The sequence below is a fragment of the Pinus tabuliformis genome, chromosome 3_2 (genome assembly GCF_031772625.1).
Source record: "Pinus tabuliformis cultivar Carrire ecotype Pingquan chromosome 3_2, CPIR1, whole genome shotgun sequence".
NCBI classification, from domain to species: Eukaryota; Viridiplantae; Streptophyta; class Pinopsida; order Pinales; family Pinaceae; genus Pinus; species Pinus tabuliformis.
In genome coordinates this window covers 560,312,864-560,336,155 of record NC_142302.1, presented here as the reverse complement: position 1 = coordinate 560,336,155, position 23,292 = coordinate 560,312,864, and the positions used below count along the sequence as shown (strand labels likewise).

The window sequence follows — 23,292 nt, the reverse complement described above, 5'->3', positions numbered from 1 at the left end:
TTCCTTGTTTGTTTCGCTCTTTACCTCCTTAGCCTTTTATTTTGACTTGATTTAATTAAGGCTTGCATTTTTTCCTTTCTTCTTTTATTTTTGACCCTTTTGATGACATTTGAATCTTTGATAAGTTTACCATCAGTAAGGGGATATTGATTTTTGTTTTTTTGGATGAGATGAAAATGTAAGGGAAATTGATGGAAAGTGTTAAGTATGAAGGTGAAGGGAAATTGATAAAGTGTTTAAAGTATGGAGGTGATGTGACTATGCTACCAACATTGACTTCCTAGTAGTACCTAGTATCCTATATCAAGACACACTTATGCAAAATAATTATGTCCTGACATGGTTAAAGATAGTAACGAGGCAACATCTTTACTTAGTTATGAGTGACAAAGTATCCATCTGATGCTAAGCACACTTCACAAACAAGTCAAAAAATTACCGTCACTTTTAAGTTTTAAGTAAGGAAAGCACACAGTAAAAACCATACCAACTATAGACTGAGGCATCATCTAGCGCATCTAAGATAGAGAGCATTAGGGCACAAGGACCAATATGCCACTGAATTGATGAGGACATGTATGCAACTAATGGGATAGAGGAATAAGTCTTCTTTGATGAGCAGGACTCTCATCAAAGAAGGATCAAATCATACCCATATGTGTGTGTCTGAGGTAGTTGCTTGAAGGGCAACACCAAGTTTTTACTGAATTTTTCTTCAGACTGAGTTGAGCTCTTATGCTCTGGTTTCATGGAGTCTTTCTTTGAGTGGAGTTTCTCAACATTTGCTTGATGCCTTTTCTTTTGTTGAATGGAACTTATCAACATTGCCTCAATGCCTTTCAAATCATTGCTGACCTGGCTCTAGAATTCCTTGCCTAAGTTGATATCAGCAGCCTCAGCCCACGTCTACAATGGCACTTTCTAGCCAATGGGCCTTAACGCCAATTTTTACCAGCTTATCAATGACTGAAGTAGCTTTCCATCTTACATGGATTGGGGCTATTTTATCAAAGAGGGAGGATGGTTTATGTCATCCTTGAGAGAATCTCAATTCCATGAATTCATTGCTGATTCTGGTATTTTGATTTGATCTATTACTACTTTGGAATTACCTTCCAACTAATCTCCCACACACTATGTTTAAGAACTGTAATCAGTCCTCCGTTGCAGCTTCCTTAATAGTTTTCTCTGCTAGAATTACTTCTAGAGGCTCCATCGAAGTTTATTTTGAGGGTCTGGTTAAGTGGGGCACCTCTTCTTTCTGACATTCAGAGGGTTTCTTAATCTTGAGTTTGTCTCAAAGCTTGCTTAGAGATTTGCCAGAACTTTTGGATGGGTTCTTCAATGGCCAACAATTGAAAGTCCTCATCCCAATTCTCAGTTCCTAATGTTCTTTTACATTATGAGTGATTCTTTGATTGAGTTGTAGCGGCGTTTGCTTTTGTTCGTGGAAACTCTTTCTATTCCTTTCTAACCATAGGTTCCATGTTATGGGTCATGACGAGGGGTGTCATCCCAAATTCTATTCATGATATTTGGTTTGAAATTCCTGGTCTGCTGTCTTTATAGTCATTCATCCAGTGTTTCATGGCTACCCTAGGATATTCCAATGCAATCTTGAATATGAACAATTGATGATCAGGTGGTCAATCTCCTCCTGTGTCTTATTGCATACGAAACATTTGGAAGGACCCTGATAGCATCTATTTTGCGGGTTTTCCTAAGTGAGGATTTTCTTCTGCACAGCTAGCTAGATGAACGTAGATACCTTCAACAATTGTCCCTCCAGGCAGAGCCTTCTCCATTCAATCTGATTTCTGAGTTTTATCTGGGCCAATCAAAGCGTGAATATGTTTCATGTACCAAGTACTTTCCTGGACTTAATTTCCTTCATCTCAGTCTATAATGGCCCCTTCTAAAAGGGGCAAGTCTTGATTATTGATCTTCCATGGGTCCTCTTTCTCTCCTGGATGTATCATGATCCATTATTGATGTATAATTATTAATCAATATCATTATTCATGATACACAATAATATATCATTAAATAATAAATAGTTATACTTTTTATTGAAAGACATACATATATGAGTTTGATTGCCATTTCCTGTTTCCTTAAAGTTTGAAAGTACCACTTCTGAAATCCACACTGTTCGAGAAACCTGGAATTGTTTTCTGCTTCGAGGTGATGTCGGAGTTCTTAAACTAGGGACTACTCAGGACATATTATCTAGTATACATTCTCTGTTTGAACTTTGAACAGGTAAGTGATACAAAGCAGCATCTCAAGCTATAAAAGCTGTATAATTGGATGCTGGAAATCTGTTTTTATGTCTTCTTTGGTTAGGCTGCTGGCATAGTTGTCACATGCATGCTTCCATTTCTGCATCACTGTTACAGCCTATGGATATGTTAGCTGGATTTTTTGGTGCAAACACTTGTTTAATTTTTTTCCACCTATGCTTACACTTCTTATTTAAAGTTGAGAAATATAATGTTCAAAGAGTGTGAAAATTCAGTGGAGTAACTGATTGTACGTTGTTACTTGTGCAGTCGCCACCCTGAAGTCCTTTGGGCACAGCGATCTGACAAACTTTTCTTGACAGTATGCTTGCCTGATGCCAAAAATGTCCATGTGAAGCCTGAACCTGATGGTAAATTCAGCTTTTCTGCAATAGATCTTCATGCTGAACCTTTTCAGCTTGAGCTTGAGCTCTTTGGAAAGTTGAATCGTGAGGTAAACTTTGCTATCAAGTGAAGCTCTTAAGAAATCCTTGTTCATTGTCTATATCAAGCAATATTCGATAACTTCCTAACCACATCTCAGTATGTGCTTTCTGCATTTAATTTGAGTGAAACAATCTTGCTCTTGAGGCAATATATTGAACTTTCCATACAAAGCTCATAATATCATTTTATGATGCTCCTAAAAGTTCTGGACTGTTTTTAATCCATGTCACTCGTTATAAGGCTTATTTAATGGCCTATATTTGAAATGAATAACAAATTAGCTTCCTGCACATCAAATTTTTTTCTTTGCATTCTGTCTATGATTTTTGGTGTCAATTTTTCTGTGCAAGTACTTTGTAAATATTTTCTAGTAACATACTTCTGCTGAATTAATAATGCAAACTTGATATCATGTTACTCTGCAGGGTAGCAAGATAAATATTGGACTGAGGAACATATTTTGTGTTTTGAAAAAGGAGGAAAAAGGCTGGTGGAAAAGATTATTAAAGTCTGAAGGAAAACCAGCTCCGTACATCAAGGTTGACTGGAACAAGTGGTGTGATGAGGATGAAGAAGAATTATCAAAGTGTGAGTTATTAACTTGAGATGCTTTCCTATCAAAGATGTCAAGCAATTTTTTATAATACTTTGTTCTGTATCTCCAAATTTCAAGGTGTGGTGTTGGTTGGGGTCATAGTTTTCAAAACCAGAACTGGGTTTTGAACCGGGTCACCTATCAAACTGGGATTTGGTCCAAAATCAGATTCAATGAACTGGAATTGAAAAAGTACATAGAGACAAAATATGTAACGTTTTTAAGATTTCAAACCATGATTCCAAACTATTAGAGACAAAATATGTAACGTTTTCTCATCTATTAGCATTGAAGGGTGCTTATATTAAAATGGCACTGAGTGCAATACATATCATCAACAAAATACATAATCAATGGGGCTCTAAATGGCCCCTAGAGTCTAAAAACAATTCTATAAGCTACTAGGCCACTGGCCTACTACATATCATTGATCAACATGATCACTCATAAAACTCATCACCAATACTAGACATGGGTTCATCTCTTTAACCTCAATAGCAGTATCGACAACACTATGCCTAGTAGAAGTAGAAGCATGAGTTGGTCGAGTTGCACAGCTGGTGCTTCCATCACCACTTGCAATGCTTGGTGGTTTGCTTGCTTTAGCTCTTGGTTTGACTACAAGATCTGCATTGGGATCAGTTCCCCCCAACTCCATGGCATCAATATCAAAATCAGGATCAAACTCAACTGATTGAGTCTCCTCCACCCATTTTGAATTTAGATCAATATCTTCCAACACAATGGAATCTATATCAGGTTTTTTGATCAGCAACTAGTTGTGCCTTAGTTGAAAGTTGTACTGCAAAATCAGGATCAAACTCAACTGATTGAGTCTCCTCCACCCATTTTGAATTTAGATCAATATCTTCCAACACAATGGAATCTATATCAGGTTTTTTGATCAGCAACTAGTTGTGCCTTAGTTGAAAGTTGTACTGCAAAATCAGGATCAAACTCAACTGATTGAGTCTCCTCCACCCATTTTGAATTTGGATCAATATCTTCCAACACAATGGAATCTATATCAGGTTTTTTGATCAGCAACTAGTTGTGCCTTAGTTGAAAGTTGTACTGCATGAAGATGAGACCACTTAACCATTTTTGTTCCAAACAATTTCCCTTCTTTGTATGAATCCTCTAAAAAATGGACCAATTGTGTTCACACTTAGAAGCACTAGAAGTTTGGCAAAGAACTCTTAATTGCAAACTTCTGCAATTGAGGACAATGGCTTCCAGATGATTCCCGCCAATGTGTTGCATAGACAAAACTAAAGTTAGTTCATTGTTCAACATTTGAGATTGTAAATTCAGATAAAAAAGCAAGTATTCATAATTTAAAATTTGAATTTTAAACAATTGAACATAAAAAAACAAATTGGAATGCTTACATGGTTGATCCACATCTCTTGCAATCTTGGCCAGGTTTTTGCCAAACGTACCTGTGGCCATAGTGAAAGCGTTGATCTATCGATGTATTTCCACTTGCCCAAACTCATAAGGGACCATGTGCTCCAAGCACTCGTACAACCCATCTATGACCTCCCCAATCTGATCTTCTCCTAACTGGGCTCTATAATGATGCCTTTGGTTCAGGAAATACCCAATTGCATGTATAGGACAATGGAGTTGATTGTTCCATCTATTATTAATGATCAGCCAAATAGACTCATATTCATCTACTCTATCCTTGTAGGCTACCTGTATCTGCTCCTTTTCCTGATCTATAGCCTCATAGATGTAGCCACTGGCCAATTTTTCTCCGTCCACCAACCATAACACCTTAATAAGGGGCTCGCCAATTTTCACAAGCTTTGCTAGTTTTTTCCAGCAAATGTTGTCAAAAACTTTATTTTTGGTGTCTTTTCCATCTTGTTTGAAAGCCCACTGAGATGAATTCTAATCATCATCGGAAAACTCTTTCTACAAGTTTTGTTGTTGGGAAGTGAGAGATTGCAACGTGAGGAAGTGAGTTGTTATCTCGTGATGGCAGGCCTAACAAGCTCCTTGTCCCCATTGTTTTTTCTCGTTAGGCTCAATACCCATGTGTGCTTCTAGATGTATTTTGTGACACACTTGGTATGCTCTACAATGTTCTTTACCCACTCCACTTTGCCCATGTCCTCAAGCATAATGTCTATGCAATGTGCAACACATGGGGTCCAAAATATGGTCCTATATTTGGACTTTAGCATATTTCTAGCAAGAACATAGTTCGAGGCATTATTTGTGATGACTTGCACAACATTTTGCCCCCCCACCATCCTAACAATCTCATCCAAAAGCTCAAATAATAGATTTGCATCTTTCACCTTATCAGATGCATCAATTGATTTCAAAAACATGCTTCCTTGAGCTCAAGAGACAATCAAGTTTATGATAGTGTGGTTGTTTCCATTAGTCCATCCATTTGACATGATGGAAAAACCTATTTTATTTTGAATTTTCTATAATAATGCATAGTAGAATCTAATCCTTTGATCTGATAATTACTTTCCAATGATTTCCAATCAAGTTATCTTATGGCACATACATCATTAAGCAATTATACGCAAAAAATATCAACAATAATTCAATGAAAACAGTAGGGCCATAATGAGACAACCATGCACAATAGAGACAACAAAATTTACCCTGGGAAAACCCAACCTTGGGAAAAACCCAACAACTTTTTTTCTAAGGAGAAATTGTTCTTCAACAATATTTACAATTCAAAGTATTTTAGAAATTTGTGCTAAAATCCAAGTCCAAGATACCAGTCAAGCTTAGTCAAATTCCAACTTAGTCAACACTGGTCAAACCCCAAAATAGTTACTTCTGGTCAACTTTTTGCCATGGTCAACCTATCTCCTGTGGTCAACTTTGGACTTGTGAATGACCCCTGCGGTCAACTCGGAATTGCGGTCAAACCCATAGTCGAACATGCGATCAAACTATCCTTTACTGCGGTCAAATTCAGTCTCATTTTTGCAGTGAATTCAGCCTGTAACTATGGTCAAAGTCGGCCATAAATCTTAGTCAAGTATAGCCAGTCAAATTGAGTTAACATGTCAATGGTCAACTCTAGTCAAACTTTAGATATGGTCAAACTTGGTCAATTCATCCTCTAATCTGCTCCTCTCTGCGGCTGCTTCAAAAGATATGTTGTTGTTGTGTGAGGTTGAAATGAGATAGTGTCTTTGTGTATTTATATTTGTCAAATGGGTGGGTTTTGACCAAGAGTCACACCCATTCATTTGTGGGGTCGACTTGACACTTGGGGCCTACATGAAGCCCAAAAATATAATAATTTTAATTTTATTTTTCATAATTTCCTAGGCTGACTTGAGAGGCTTTTTGGCATGCAGGAATACCTCCTGATGCTACACAAAAATCAACACTCCCTCTTAGCAAGGGAGGTATTCTCTGCAACATATTTTCCTTGCTGAAATTTCTCCTTCCTTAAGAAAAGTTCATGAGCTTGTCATGTTGATGCATGTCTATAAAATAACTCCATCTTGGAGTGGGCAATGTAACTCCTCATATATCCAGGGTTGGCCAAAGTCCTTTATGGCTCCTTAGGCAAATGTATCAATCTCCTTTGGTCATGACCTAGCCAAGTCCTTCTAGCATCCAAGTTCTTCTAGCTTCTTAGGAGAGAATTTGCCTTTGGACCATTCACCTTTTTGGTCAAAGTCCTTTATGACCTAGCAAAGTCCTTCTGGCTTTAAAGGTGAATTACATCTATCTCCTTTGGTTGACATAGCCAAGTCCTTCTGGCTTCTAAGGAGAAGATTTGTCCAATCCTATAATTTCCCTAGGACATTCACCTCTGGTCGACCTAGCCAAGTCCTTCTGGCTTCAAAGGTGAATGTATCCTATAATTTCCCCTGTAATTGCCTTGGGCCATTCACCTTTTTGGTCAAATTCCTTTTGGCTTTTAAAGGTGAATGTATTCATCTCCTCTTCATCAAAATCCTTTATGACCCAGCGAAATTCCTTTATGGCTTCAGGAGATGGTCAACCCAATCCTGCAAAGACCTCATCATTCCCTTCCAATGAGGGAGACATTCAACATCATACTAAGCTCGTCTTTGTCCACAATCTACTCATTTGTGGATATGTATTAGAGCTCTACTACTCCTCTTTGCATCATGTCTCGGATGAAGTGACTTGGCCATGTCCTTCTGGCTTTTGAAGCCTCATTGCTTCATGACTTGTGATATTCCTGCAAAGACTCACTTCACTCCATGAGACATATCTCAAATCACATCTAACTGTACAACACATGTACCACATTCTTTGCTGTCATCCACTGTATATGCCTTAGTTTAACCATAAACTGGTTCAGGATATTCACTGCAAAGCAAATATCTAGCCTCGTATCAATTAGGTACTTCACTAATCAACAACTTGTACATCTTGGGATTCACTAAATTTGATCTCTAATTTCAAGAAATAGTGTATTTTCCAAAATTCTTCATTTCAATCTCTGAGGCCAAACTGCCTCTGACACTGAAGTAGGTTTTCTTGTGGTAGTCTTGACTGCTCCCTCTGTCATGGAAGTATATCCTTTTGCCACTGCTGCTCCCTATGTTACGTAAGCAAGTTTGTTTGCTGAAGCTGTAAGAAAGTCTTTCTACTGTAGCTGCTCCCTTTATTAAGTAAGCAAGTCCTTCTGCTGTGGTCTCCTTTGGGAAGACACATTGCTCCTAGAGACCTTCTGTCTCTAAGCATCTAGTCTGACAATCTCAATCCCATGACATCTTCTTAGAAGGCTGCTCCTTTCGCTTTGCCTTACTGCCTGTTCCCTTGGAACTGGAAGCTCTTCCTATTGTCAGACACGATCCTGGATGTTAATATGTACAATTTCTTCCTTTCGAACACCAAACATTCTTAAGAATCTGACCATTTGTGACAGTAGCAAAAATATCCTTGCACTCCCTCTTAGTGGGAGAACCCTCTTGCCACGAACTTTGCTTCATTCTTCTTGACGCTGCCTTCTGTTTTTAGAATCATTACCTTGGCCGCCTTCATGATGTTCCTGCAAACCTTATTTAGTAGGCCATGGAAGAAACAACTATTATTATTATTATTATCCAATTTTAAGGTCACGACCAAGCCAGACACCAAATTGGTGTATGAGACTCCCTTGTTTGTGGGACAAGGGACCCACCTCCGCGCAACGATTTGACGACTAAGTCTACGACCTCTTAGGAGGAAACACATGCTCTTAACCATTAAGCCCACTCAAGTTGTATAACCAAGCAAAGAATACAAAGATAAGAGGTTGGCTAAGGAATAAAATAATAATAATCAAGAGATAAAATATATGAAGTACTTATCTTTTAATCATGAAAGAAACTGCTAAGGGTTGTATGAAATTGTGGGCTTCCTCTTGATCCTTGCCTCCTTGCAGAAATCAATGAAGTCCATCTACAATCTCATCAGCTTGGATTCCTTGTCTTCTTCTGGTGTGGATGCTCATCCATGTCTTCAACATTAGCTACTGATGCATGTTGTTTTCCTTTTTCTTGCATAAGAGCTAGGATTTCTTCATCTTGTGGATTCATCGAGTTATCTAGCCACACCAAATGCTCAACAATGAGCTAACATCAATACCAAGGCATCCTCATGCTATCAAGGAGATAAACCAAGTATGCATCACGCCAACTCCACTTGCTTCCAACACTCTAGGTCTTGCTCTAGGGTTTTTTTTAGACAAACCATAAGAATTTTGTTAATTTTAAGTATGTTCTATGCTTAGAGCAGTTTATTTCAATTTTCACAGTTAGCTCAATATATTTTCCAGATTAGCAATCACATCAACATAATAGTAAATTGCAGATAGAACATAAACATAAATCATAGAAGACAAGCCAAGACAAGAGGACACAAGATGTGGCGCTCGCCAGGGACAAACCCCAATGTGGGGAAACCCTTGATCAATTCTTCTTATATGTACTTCAATAGTTTAGCAAAGAGAGAGAGAGAGATAGTACATTTACAATAGACGTCAACACTTTGACTTATATAAATAAGAGCGTAGATCATCTCTAAGAAGATGATACATGAGGTAGCTGAATGCAGTTGAAGACATGCTCCTTCGACTGATTCTCCAAGGTGACTCCATCGCCTTGCTGCACTTGTCATTGTGCTGCTCTTCATCATCATGCTGCACCTCACTGTGCTGCACCATGTATTCGCTGTACCAAGTGTCATTGCTGTCCCAATGTTTAGCACTGCTGTACCTTGTGCCATTGCTGCACCATGCTATCACAATGCTATCTCATGTGCTTGCTGCACCATTGCTGCTCCATGCTTGCTGTCCCAATGTTTAGCACAGCTGTACCTTGTGCCATTGCTGCACCGTGCTGTCACAATGCTGTCCCATGTGCTTGTTGCACCATTGCTGCTCCATGTACTTGCTGTCCCAATGTTTAGCACTGTTGTACCTTGTGCCATTGCTGCACCATGCTGTCACAATGCTGTCCCATGTGCTTGCTGTCCCATTGTTAGTCATGGATGCTCCTATGATTGCTTGCTGTCCCATTGACCTACAACAACCTAACAATCACGCCCAAAACATTCCTTGAACATGGCTGCCTCATCATGCTGCTGTTCCGGGCATATGGCAGCCCCTAACACTTCCATGCTGACATGTTTAGGAGTGACTAGGCCTGTGGCCTGCCACAGACCTTAGCTGCGCACACACCAAGCACCTAAGATGCATGCTACAACTCACTATTTTGAGGTCTGTTTGGTTGCAACAAACTAGGCTTGTTTAGGGTACACAACAGTGCTTAACCAACCTTCTTTTTGTGCCCAAAAACACTCCCAAGAGATGCGGCTGTCCTTCTTTGAGGGGCTGAGGGTGGCTGCTTCAATTTTGGGCTGCCCTAGCCCTTGTCTACCCTTCGGCCTGCCTGTAATTTACTGCAACACCCTACAGCAAGACTGTGTAGGGTTGCGACTACCTTTCCATGGATCTGCACCCCTCCAAAGTGCCCTCAAAACTGTCCTATGGTTGCGGCTCTTCCAGCAAGGGAACTCGGCCCCTTCTCCAGCACTTTGGACCCCTGAAATAGACCCAAAACAATCCTCCTTTTACACGATGTCCCAGCCTCTTCTTGCTGCGGCTACCAAAGGGAATTATCCTCCTTCAACGAGCTCTCTTCCTCCACAAATGGGTGCGTAGAGTGTCATAGGCTAGGGCTGCTAAGACCTCCTCCATAGCTGCGTAGATCCTCCTTCTTAGGACTGCGTTAGGGCATCCTCCTTAGGACTGCATTAGAGACTGCATCTAGGGCTCCTTTATCTTCTGCGTTTTAGGGCTTCCTTTCTTAGATTTCTCTTCCATTAAAACCCAGAACAAGTGGAGAGAAATCAAGAGTGAAGTGTGTGTGAAATGACTCTCAAGTCATCTCCTTTTATACTAAAACGTTGAGCACATGTGGGGTTTATTTGGTTGCTGGCCGACTTTGACAAATTGTCTATTAACACAAATAAATTCATAACTCCATGAATACTTATCGGAATCAGATGATATTTAGATCAGTCCTACACCTCTCAATGAGAGGGATCCAAGAAAAATATCAGCTGCCATAAATAAGGTGACCCACATGGAGTTTGGCCCTAGTTTCCAATTTTAACAAATTTCTCATCCAATATTTCAATACAAGTCGTAATTCTAGGTCTTCTAGGGATTACAAACCCTAAGTCTTTCATATCTTGTACCACACAACCATAAAGATTCCAAAGAAAGACACATACTTTTAATACAACCGTTTTGATAGGCTCTTTTTTTGCTCTATAAAATTAGGTGAAGGAGCCTTTCTCCTCAGCTCCCTTTGGCTCTGGATTAACTTCCTTGGTAGACAAATCAGAGAGGTATACATAGTGAAATTCTAAATGATCAAGTTAGCCATATCTAATGTGGACAATAAACAAGGGTATGACTTTGTGTCAAATGCAGGTTTGTGCTTGTCATTACATATTTCATGCTTGAAAAGATGTCATCATCCATACTGTATAATATCTAAAGCTTAATCTCGAAACTCAGGTCATTCCACAAAAAAATGGATTATCCCTAGACTGGAATTAGACCATTGATCACTTTTAGGTAGTAAGCTATCCTTAATTATTATAGTATCAATTCAACAAAAAACTCATACCTCAAATTAATTTGTAGGAAGTCTGGTCATGCTTGTCATACTTTCTGCCACCTTAGAATACCTCCTTGGCTCTTGAGTTCTGCACTTGGAGGTCCCAAGCAACCAACCTTAATAAACCTTTCAAATATCCTTTAAAATGCATCACAAAAGGTCCTCAAACTGCCCTCTAAACAAGCCCTTAATGATCCCTGTAATTTGGCCTAGACATCCATCAATATTCATCCTTCCTTCTGCTGTCAATTTGCCACCTCATGTGCCCTAAACAAGCTTCTTGGCTGCCTTAAAAACACAACCCAAACAAGCCTCTGGAGTGTCGAAATTTTGGCTCAGATTAGGCCTCATTCTTATTGTACTTGGCTTCTTCAAAATAGACAAATTCTCCTAAACTTTGCCTCTTCAAGATACTTCAATGGTTGTTCTTTTATTAAAGCTCTAATACCATGTTGAATTTTCTACAATAATGCACAATAGAAGCTGATCTTTTGATCTGATAATTATTTTCAAATGATTTCCAATCAAGTTATCTAATGTCACATATATCATTAAGCAATTATACACAGAAAAGCTCAACAATAATACAATGAAAATAGTAGGATCATAAGGAGACAACCATGCACAATAGAGACAACAAAATTTACCCTAGGAAAACTCAATCTTGGGAAAAATTCAACAACTTTTCTTCTAAGGAGAAATTGTTCTTCAACAATTTTTACAATTCAAAATATTTTAGAAACCTGTGCTAAAATCCAAGTCCAAGATACCAATCAAACCTGGTCAAATTACAACTTAGTGAATGCTGTTCAAACCCCAAAAATAGTTACTTATGGTCAACTTATTGGCCTGGTCAAACTATCTCTTAAAATCAACTTCAGAATTGCGGTTGACCCCTGCGGTCAACTTGGACTTGCAGTTGACCCTTGTGGTCAAACCCATAGTCAACCTTGAGTTCAAATTGTCCTTAATTGCCGTCAAACATGGCCTCATTTATGTGTTCAAATTCAACCTGTAACTACGGTCAAAGTCAGCGAAAACTCTGGGTCAAGTACAGTCATTCAACTTGATCAAACAACATGTCGATGGTCAATTCTTGTCAAACTTCAAATATGGTCAAACTTGGTCAGTTCGTCCTCTACTCTGCTCCTCTTCGCGGCTGCTTCAAAAGAATGTTGTTATTGTATGAGGTCGAAATCAAATAGTCTCTTTATGTATTTATATTTGTGAAATGGGTGGGTTTTACTTTTGACCAAGAGTCACACCCATTCATTTGTGGGGCCTATTACCTACCACCATGTAGTTGGCCCCCATAGGAGGATTTTTCTCCTTGATTTATCTTCAGCCAACAACCACTAGCCCCTTGCGTCCACTTGATAGCTCGATGTGCTATCATTCTCCGCTATTTGAGCTAGCCATTATGAGCCCTCACTCATTTGTCATGATCGTATGTTTGAAGCTGGGCTATCCAACCTCGAAGGTATGATTTTTTATTATGTAATTGGGTGTTTATGCTTGCTTTTCTTGGGCACACTCGGGCATGGATTAGTGGGGGGATTTGGCGGAAAGAAAGAACTTTGATTGTGCTCTTGTTTCCTTATCTAAGCCTTGGAGGTTAATCTTGTATCCTAGTCCCATGGGATATCCTTTATTGGCTACTAGCTTTAGGAATGGCACTACATGGGAAACCTTGAGTTTGGTTGTGTGGTCCTGCCTCCCGATACCATATATCTCACTCCCCTTTGCTCATTATAAGGCCTCTTCACAATTTCCCCATCTGGGTCCACATTTGTCCATTGGGTCCACAAAGTGTTAGCCTCCCCTTCCCCTTGTCCACATTTTGGGTCGAGCATCGGGCCTAGAGCGATGCATTGAAGGTTAATGCAACTAAAAAGAAAGTTAAAAGCATAATGTGGCCACCTACAACAGGAAATGAATGACAAAATGCAAAAGATAGTTGGGACAATAAAATTTTGCATGTGGGCAAAAGCCAAGCATGAGCTCTACCCTTTATCATTTCGGCTATCACCCTGGTTCCTAGGGCCCCTATGAGTGCCCCTCTCATCATTAAGGAACCCATGATTGTCCCAACCCTTGGTGGGCGATGAACTGCCTCACCTTAAGGGGTAATCACTGCTATATCTTACACATCATGTTCTCATCCCCTTGAGCCCTGAGTAGTAAAAGAAAGAAAAATCAATAAAAGGAAAAAGGCATACGAAGAAGGTTGGAAAAACAAAAGCTGGGGTAACTCATGTATCACAATTGCTCCCTCCTGCATTCATACACCCAAGGCATGGGCCTCCCTCATCATAGCTACCCTTGTACCATGCATGTGACTTGGAGCTTCCCCGTTGCCCCCACTCCGTTCCATCACTATTTTACATGACACCTGCCATTTGATGGATGTAGCATGGATATGTCATTCCCTTAGAGGTTGAAACCACCTAATAAGGTCATTTATTAATCCCTCTTGCTAATATAGGAAACATTTGGGCATCTTTAAAGCCCCATTTGGAAGGGAAAGTCACTATGAAGTGTCCATTTCTTCCCTTGATTAGCGAGCTTAAATGTTAAAATTTGGGTACCAGAGGACAAGTGGTTCCCTAAGGCTTTGATCTTCGGCCTAGGGAAAAGTGTCCAAATTTATTTGTACTTTTCTCTTAAAGTGACTTATAAGTGGTAAAGTCAATTTAATTTAAAAGTGTCTTTGAGTGGTAAAGTTACATTCTAATTTAAAAGTGACTTTATAAGTGGTAAAGTTACATTCTAATTTAAAGGTGACTTTATTAAACTCAATGAAGAATTTGAAAGTGAAAAAGTTACTATGGAAATAAAAGGCTAAGTGGGTTAGTTAAAAAAAAGAGAGCGAGAATTAAACACACATTTATTCTCATCCTTAGATCTAAATGAATCTCAGCCATTAGATCTTAGGGTAACCCAAAAGGTCATTTAGAGAATAAAAGGAGAAGAGAAGATGAAAATATCGTTCATTATTTTCATGAGCATTTGAGAGAAAGAGAAGAGAGAGCAAGGAGAAAATTTCTGAGTAGTGAGGAAGTGAAGGAGAGCAACAAGAAGACATTTCAGCAAATCTGGGCAACATTTATTGGCACACATCCCAAGGAAAAACCATACAGCAGGATAAAGGCACAGAAATCGAGGAAGAGGGACAACAAGTTCTGGGCATGTTTTTCGAGGCTGGCCATACAACATTTAATGTTGTTTTATTGCTGTAAAAAATTCTGTTTTCGCTGTTTGCTGATTGTCACGATTTTCAAGGTGGAGTTCAAGCACAGAAATCGAGATAACTTGTAATTTGTGGTTGCTGGAATTTTACTATGTATTTCAGTTTCTCTGTAAAAACATTTTCATAAATAAAGAAGAGCTTTCAAACTGGTTTTCCCCAAGAGTTGTAGGGGGTTTTTTCAGTGTCACATTGACCAAAAATCACCGTGTTATTTTCTGTGTGTGGCTGTCATAATTTTGTTGTGCTTTATTTCTGCAATTTCAGCAGTTGTGAAATCTCTAAATTTGTGTTTTCAGAAAATTATTGTCATTTCCAGATTTTAGAATTTTTATCATGCTTGAATTTAAAACTAAATGCATGGAGTGATAAGGAAAACTGATAACCGGAGTGGGGGTTGAAATTTCTTCAACTAACTCAATTGCACTAATGAATTATTGTATTGTAAAGTGAGGAGATGCATTGGATCTTATATAGGATTGTAGGTGGGTTTTTCATCTTGGACTTGGTCTCCCTATACGGGATCCAAGTCCTCCAGAGGATCACAATGGCACTTGTAGGGTGAGCGTTGGGAGCCGCCCTCTCCAACCATGTAGAGCATTGATTACCACACCATGCGCTTCTTCAGCACCACCACGTGCTTGTTTGTGCCCCAATTATACAGAGATGATGATGCACTTGGACCACGTTGCCCAGTCGACCATACATTGCACCCAACACTTGGAAGCCGATCCAAGGCCCAAAGGAGCTTATGTCTTTTCTAGGGAGACATGGGAGGGCATGTGTCATCTTCTAGCCGTCATTGATGAGCATCGACTTGATCATGAGCCACTGGAGATCCATGAGACCCATTTGGAGCCCACAAAGCCCGACTTGGGGTTTGGAGATGTTTTGCAGCACTTGAAGGGCACCCCCCTCTTTTTCATTATTTTCGAGGCTTTCACTCTCATCCTTCGCACATGAGGCCTCAACGTTGCCCTTCTAGGCATCCAAGTCAGCCTAGAGTGGCTCTAAGAAGGCTTATTCGATTTATTTTTGAGCTATCTGTTAGTATTTGTAGCGTCGGAGGTGTTCTAGTCTCAAAACTTTGTGGAGAGGCTAAAAGATAGGAGTTTTCCATAACCCATAAATCGTTTTTGAAATTCCACCTAGTAGTTTCTCAATTAGATTATTAGCCTATTTTTAAATATTTCGAAAGTCTAAACTTAGGGAAAGTGGCTAATTAATTAGTATTAATTGTGATAAGTGTGAATCATCTAGAAACTCACACATATCAACTCCAATATGATCTTAGCCTTTGATGAAGTTTTAATCTTGGTCGTTGGAGGTCCAACAGAAGATTATAAGAAGTCGATGGGTAGATGGAGAACACACTTGAGATCGATTTCCTTGGAGAGTTTGATTTTCCAAAGAGCAGCAGCAGTTGCCGGAAGAGTTCGGGCCAAAGAAGGAAGCAAAGACAAAGAGGGGTAGGGACAGTGAAGCTGGAGGAAGGTTTTTCTTGATTCGGTGAGTGCATTGTAGAGAGGTCGAGATTTTCTCTAGGAGGCTGTGGAAAGGCAGCGTAAAAGCCTCAAAGGGTAGCTCAATTTTGTTGAGGTGAAGTTGGTTTTCAACTCTAGAGGCCGGAAAGTATTTCCAGAGTGTCAGAGGGTCAGTTTCCCACTCAGAAGCAGTTATAACGACTTGATTTGCAGTTGTTCTGAGCTGAGAGTACAGCAGACTAGGAAAGGGTGATGCGGAGGCTGCACAGGGAAGGTGGATGGCTTGCTTTTCAGGGGTAGTCAAGTGTCGGGATTGCTCGGAGTGAGGGTAATTTCCCTTTGTTAATTTTTTCCAGTACTTTCTCTGTAGGATTGCCAGTTTTCGACACCCAGATTGTACTCAAATTATTCACTATTGCATAATAATTAAAATCCTCAGCTACTGCACCAAAGTTGGGTTTTTCCGGGGACAGTTGTCCAAAAATAATTGTCAATTTTATTTGTGTGCTAGAATATTTCTCAGTTTCCAGCGCTATTATTTTCCGCAGTATTTTTGTGAAGATTGCAGTGTGTTTATTTCATTGTTTCAGTAGCAATAAACTGCTAATTTAATTAACAGTTAGAAGAAAAAATACCAGTTGTTGCAATAAAATTCCAGACTTGAAATTTTCACACTATCGTGATTGGCTTGTAACCATGGGTGGGTTACTAGACGTTTTAGGCATAAGAGGGCCTTTTTCTTTTCACTTTTGAACTCTTAGATCATGTATAAATAGATGAGGCCAAGCCTCATTCTAAACATCATCACTTGGATATTCGATCTCTCTTTTGAAAATTTCGGACCTGCAGTAAGAGGATGAGTTGGGATTTTATTGATGAACTATGATGTTTGGATAATTTCACTATCATTCTTGGAGCTTCTTTTTGGTGTTTTTGTGGATGGATATATTCTTCATTGTCTTGTAAATGCTTTTTGATGCTATATTTTTGATTTGGTAAATGTCCAATGCATGGAATTTGTCTTTTGGTTATTAATGTGCCCTAATTAATCAAAATTTGTTTAAGCATTGTAACTATTGGAGAATTTTTTCATGCGTTACTCATAGATGATGAATGAATAAATGTTCCTAGAGGTTTGATTGCATTTTCATCCTTGAAACTCCACAACAAGTGTCATCAAAGTTTAAATATCTAGAATTTGTTTTGTTGTTGCTTCCATTAAGGGTAGCAAAATTCCTTCTATGTCTCCTTGACGAGCGAGTTGCCATTTCTTGGTTTATCCTTGACTCCAATTCTTCCAATAGGCAGGCACTGGGTCTCAGATCCTTGGTGATCACTTTACAATTGATAAATCATCTTTCTTTAACCTTCTTTTTGCCTCTTTTCCTCATCCCCTTAAGGATAAGGATGTCTCCGTAGGGCTTGGTGCGCATTCCATTAGAGGAACGCGTTTTCAATTATGATTGGATAGATCTCTTCCTTAGTGTCTCCTCTAGTGATCCTCACATTTTGATGCAATTCCTACAATGTGATATCTAGAAATTTGATGCCCTAGCCATCACACCAAGTAGGAACCCTAGAAGCTAATCCTTCAACTTGGGAATTTCTTCAAGGCTTGTGCTTTAGTACTTTTTGAAGTATATCATTCATAGCCTTTTCTCTTGCCTACCTTGACCTTGGATGAGCTCATATATCACTAAACATCTCAATCCTAGGTCTCATGTAGTCTTCCTTTCAAGGGGTTTTTCTTGGAAAGTCTACCTAGCTTCTCTCACAGCTTGCAATTTCATTGAACCTTTCCATTGAATAAACCACATTGCATCACTTCAAATCTACCCTAGATACACCTATCACAAGTGAGGAATATTGGCAGTCCTCTCATCGGTGAAAATTTGAGAAGAGAAGGGGACTTAGGCTATGGTGACAGTGGGATTTTTTCCCAGGGTGTTATTGTGCCCTCTAGCTCTTGCCTCTTTACGAGGCTTGCTAGTTTGTGCAACAACATTTTTGGCGCCGTTTCCGAGGAGGAAGCAGGTCTGCTTGTTGGAAAATGTAACTAGGTTCGGTTTTCCATTAATGTATTTGAGTCATCATGTAATGTACTTGTCAAAAGAATAAAGAAAATTATTGTTATTATTATTATTGTGACTTATTAAAACATGGGTTTCATGCTTGGGTCACCATGTTTTAGGTCAAAGTTCCCATTGAGGACTTCTAGGATTTATTCTAAGTCAATAGAGTCATCATACTTTTAAAGAGACCTTTCTTGGGCTTTTGAATCATGTAAAAAGGTTAAGTACTAAGTCAAATATGATTTATGTATCCTCCACACCGTGTCGGCTTAGAGAAGATCAAGTCGGCCTAAGGACCCTATTCGACCTCACATGGACCCTATAAATACAAGCTCATCAAATTCATTTGGAGCATCATTCTCACACACAAGTTTGATATCTCTTGTAGCTGGGAAAACGTGTGAAGTTCTCGTGTATTTGGGAAAAAGGTGCGAAGTCTGTTGTTGAGAAGCTGAAGTGAAAACAAGTTTGGGGAAGTCTAAGGAGAAAGGAAAAATCAAAATTTTGGTGCCTCTCTCTTTCTGTTTCGTGTCCTGGATTGGGAGATTGAAGTCTTCCAAGTTTCGCTGTTGCCACATGCTGCTAGTTGCTGGAAGCTACTGCCTAGTCGAAGTTGCTAGGAAGGGGTCAAAATTCTGGAAGGCTGACTTCTTGTGGAGGGAAGGTCTTATCTTGGTCTAGGATGAAGAGTCTCAAAGAATACTATCTTGATTGGGTTTTCCCCTCGAGGGGGGTTTTGCCTTGGCACTGTGCCTACATCTCGTGTATATTATTTTATGTATTGTTGCTTTGGTAATTTCTTGATGAACTAAAGAATAAGATATAAAGAATCATAATAACAAGAATCATCACAATTAATTATCAAGAATAAGGAAATCTTTCTGCTTTTCTGATTTTCTAACATGGTCTCAGAGCTTTGGTGAAGAAGGAAGTAAAAGGCAGTCTCAAGCACTTGATCAAGGAACCATTCAAAAGGACTATCTTAGGGAAGGAGTCTATTATACTCAAGGAAGATGTATAACACAATCAAGGGAGAGAACAAACTTGAAGGGGCCTCTAACTTCAGGTCCTGGAAGAAGAGGATTGACCTTAGATGGAATAGAAGTTGTTATGATGTAGTCTAGGGTTTATGACAAAGTCCCTAGCAAGATGTTGAAGAGTATATGTCTCTTGTATGGGTATCTGATAAAGTGGAAATGCTTCAGTGATTCTGATATGGCTAACTTCATGCTTCGATAGATTTGGTTGCACTTGCTATCTAAGTTGTGCAGGTACACAATCTTCATTTGGTGAACATGCTCGTTGATGTGATAAACATGATGAGGATGATAATAACTCTGATGAAATGGTTGGAAGCCACGAAAGAGTCTTCGATGACAAGAAGCTGATCTCCCTGAGGAAGCCTGAATAGAAGAGATCTCCCTAAGATTAAGAGGGAGTCCAGATGAAGAGATGATTCCTGGTTAAGAAGGAGGGCATAGCTTGGTTTTGATTGAAGAATGAATTTCAGAGGATATGTTGTTGCATGAGAAGTAGGAAAGGAAAGTACATGGTTGAGGAATCTTCTGTCAAAGATTCAGTTGATAGTCCTATTGAGTTGAGAAGCAACATTTAGAACGACCTCGAAGGTTTGTATTTGATTATGTACATATGAAAGTATATTATTGATTGGGGTTGTGTTTGTACAAGTGAATCTCTCAAAGGTTTTGATAGCATGTTGGTTACCAATCAGTTTGATTGGGAGAGATTTGTCATCCTTGATCTGTTGGATCAAGGGGTGTTGAGGCTTTATGAGTGAAGCATTGCCTGGGAGGAAATCTGGCCGACACTTTGTGTTGATGTCTAGGTCCCGAAGTTGGAAAGGTGGCATTGGTCAATGACCCTGACACGCACCTAGATTTTTGGGTTGGTGGTTAGCAAGTAAGCTTGATGGTACCTAGAGGGGCTGAAAGCTTGAGTCCATCTTATTCCCACATGGATAGATTGCCCTAGTCAGGAATCTAGTCTGTGGCATTGCGGTGCCTAAATTGTTGAGAGACCACATGGATAGATTGCCTGGTCAAGAATCTAGTCCATGGCATTGCGGTGCCTAAATTGTTGAGAGACCACATGGATAGATTGCCCTGGTCAGGAATCTAGTCCATGGCATTGCGGTGCCTAAAGTTCTTCATGGTTCATATAGTTTGAGATCTTCCATTGTATTTGTACATTATGAATACCTCCCTAGTTAAGAGGGAGTGTTGGAAAATTTAACTAGGTTCGGTCATCATTTAATGTATTTGACTCAAAAGAATAAAGAAAATTATTATTATTATTGTGACTTATTAAAGCATGGGTTTCATGCTTGGGTCACCATGTTTTAGCTCAAAGTCCTCATTGAGGACTTCTAGGATTTATTCTGAGCCAATAGAGTCATTATACATTTAAAGAGACCCTTCTTGGGCTTTTGAATCATGTAAAAAGGTTGAGTATTGAGTCAAATATGATTTATGTATCCTCCACACCATGCTAGCCTAAAAGAAGATCAAGTTGGCCTAAGGACCCTATTTGACCTCACATGGCGCCTATAAATACAAGCTCATCAAATTCATTTGGAGCATCATTCTCACACACAAGTTCGATATCTCTTTTAGCTGAGAAAAAGTGCAAAGTTCTCTTGTAGCTAGGAAAAATGTGTGAGTCTGTTGCCGGGAAGCCGAAGTGAATGCTAGTTTGGGGAACTCTAAGGAGAAAGGAAAAATCAAAATTTTGATAATTCAATAGGGCATTCTACCTTCGTTGCATATTATCACGATCTCTTCCTATACTTTCTCACACACTTCATTCCTAGGAGCTTCCAATCAAAGTTCCTTAATTGTAGTTAACTTCCTTATGATTCATATGAGAACATATTATGTTGATTTCATCTTGTGTGACTTATACTTTGCTGCAATCTTTTAGAGGAGGAGATTCTTTTTTCTTTTGATCATATTTCCCAATATGGAAACAATGATCCATATTATCTGCAACCATATGACATGACTTTTATAATAATCTATGTAAGCATGCATACCTCATCTTCCTTTTGGTCATCCAGACTTCCTGTAGCAGCTTCATTCAAAAGGACTTTACCCTTCAGATCTACTTTCCTGTTTTGTCATTATACCATCATTCCTTGAATCCCACGAGTTGGAATTCCTGATGAAAACCTTTGCTTCCTTTCTCGATCGGTGAATCCTTTGATGAGGATTCCATCAGATAGACTTGAGGATCTTTCATATCCTCACTCGACAGATGTTTCCTTATTGACCATGATGATCCTAGTCAATGATGACCTCTGCTTCCCTAATGAGGTTTCCTAAGAGCTTCCTATTCTTTGTAATTAGTAGAATTTGTACCAGACATACTTTCTGCTTCCCATGTTGTGAGCTCTTACTTCTAATGCTTCTATTATGATGCTACCTTCTAATCAGATGCATCCTATCTTATATACATTGTTTTCTATCTATAAATTTACAAGTGAAAAGTACCTTTCAATGAAGAAGATCATCTCAGTCATAGTAGAGATCTTTTACTTCTTCATTCTTACATTTCTTTGACTTAGGCTCTTTCACTTCTTCAGTAATGTGGGCTTCTCTTGTCCTTACTTCGTTTAGGACAATCTCTTCTATAGTGCCCAAGTTCTTGACATCCATAGCATCTTACTTTACCCATGTTCCTCTTTTTCTTTTGAGGACCGAACTTTCCAAATTTCCCTTTTCTATTTGTCATAGCGGCATATGCTTGATTTTGCTCCTCCGGTAGTGCATTCAACACCACTGTGGTCATCTCACTATCAGACATCACTTCTCCTAGTTCTTGTAGTTGATCTCGAATTTCTAATAGCCTCATGAAGTATGGGGCTATTCCATCTTCCTTTGATATCTTTAATTTGTAGAGTTCTTGCCTTAGAGAAATTACTTCTCCTACAGTACTTACCGAAAACAACTCTACCAATTTGTCATATATAGCTTTTGCTGTTTCCAACTTTGATACATATGGGATTAGAGAGTCTTTTATAGATTCTATAAGAATCCTCTGGGCTCTCACTTCTCCCTTCATGTATTTAGCATGTGCTTGAGTATCTTCCTTCGCAGGTTTTGTTACCGATCCTTTGATGTGATTCATGACCTCATTTTCAATAAGATTCAGGTCTGTCCTTTTCTTCCATGCAAGGTAATTTGTAGCCCCAACCAATTTATTGCTTTCCTTGCAAAAGGACATTTTAATATTATCGGATGTAGTCATAGACTTACCTGAGAGGTTGTTGTTTGCTTCCTCCTTGATGTTGAGAGAGGATTTGCTTCTTGTGAGGTTGATGAGAGAGAGCTTGATTCACGATCCTTCTTGAGTGTTCTATTCTTCCTTCAATTTGAAGAGCTTTGACTTCTTCGAGTGATGATCTTAGAAGAGCTTCTAGGGTTTTCGATCTTTCTTCTTGTTTTCCTTCTTGAAGATGACTTCAATATAGTAGATGTAGATCTAGGGTTTCAGATTGATGAAGATCTAGATTTCTTTCTTGGAGTACTTTGACTTTCTTTGATCCTTCTTTGAAGTTTTTTCTCGTGTGTGCTCACTTGCCTTGACTGCCCTTTCTTGTCTTCAACACCTAAGCTTTGATACCACATTGAGAAATCTAGGGCATTCAATTTGTCTTCTTGATAATTGCTTGTGATGCTCTTTCTCTTCATAATCTTATAATCAATTCTTTGTTAGCTTATTAATGTGTTCTTTCATCAAGACAATTACCAATATGCAATAAGAAAAGAGACAAGTGACACAGTATATTGGCTTCTCCGGCCAGGGCCAAAACCTCTCATCTCTTGAGAGGAAAATCTGATCAAAATTCTTCTTTTAGATCTTCAATTGATAAGTACGAAGACCATTACATAGACCCTTGACTCTAGTATCCTTCCAAGAACTTTGTCACCAACTTTGATACTCTCCCTCTTCCTTTGTTCCGCCTTTCTCACACTGCTTTCCTCGGCTTCTTCTAGAGAAAC

General features: G+C 39.1%; 1 protein-coding gene across 4 annotated transcripts in view; it reads left to right on the top strand.

Annotated features, from left to right (window-relative positions):
* LOC149181750 (HSP20-like chaperones superfamily protein) overlaps positions 1–23,292 on the top strand; it is a 169,270-nt gene that overhangs the window by 67,479 nt on the left and 78,499 nt on the right. For 3 of the 4 annotated variants that reach the window (XR_016257034.1, XR_016257033.1, XM_089416691.1), the window contains exons 2-3: positions 2,553–2,736; positions 3,155–3,317. Coding sequence is in view for 2 of the 4 variants with exons in the window: in XM_089416691.1 (XP_089272817.1) it covers positions 2,553–2,736; positions 3,155–3,317 (347 nt within the window). In the remaining 2 variants the exon portion in view is untranslated. The remainder of the gene's footprint in view (positions 1–2,552; positions 2,737–3,154; positions 3,318–23,292) is intronic. The other variant, XM_089416692.1, reaches the window with a different exon arrangement.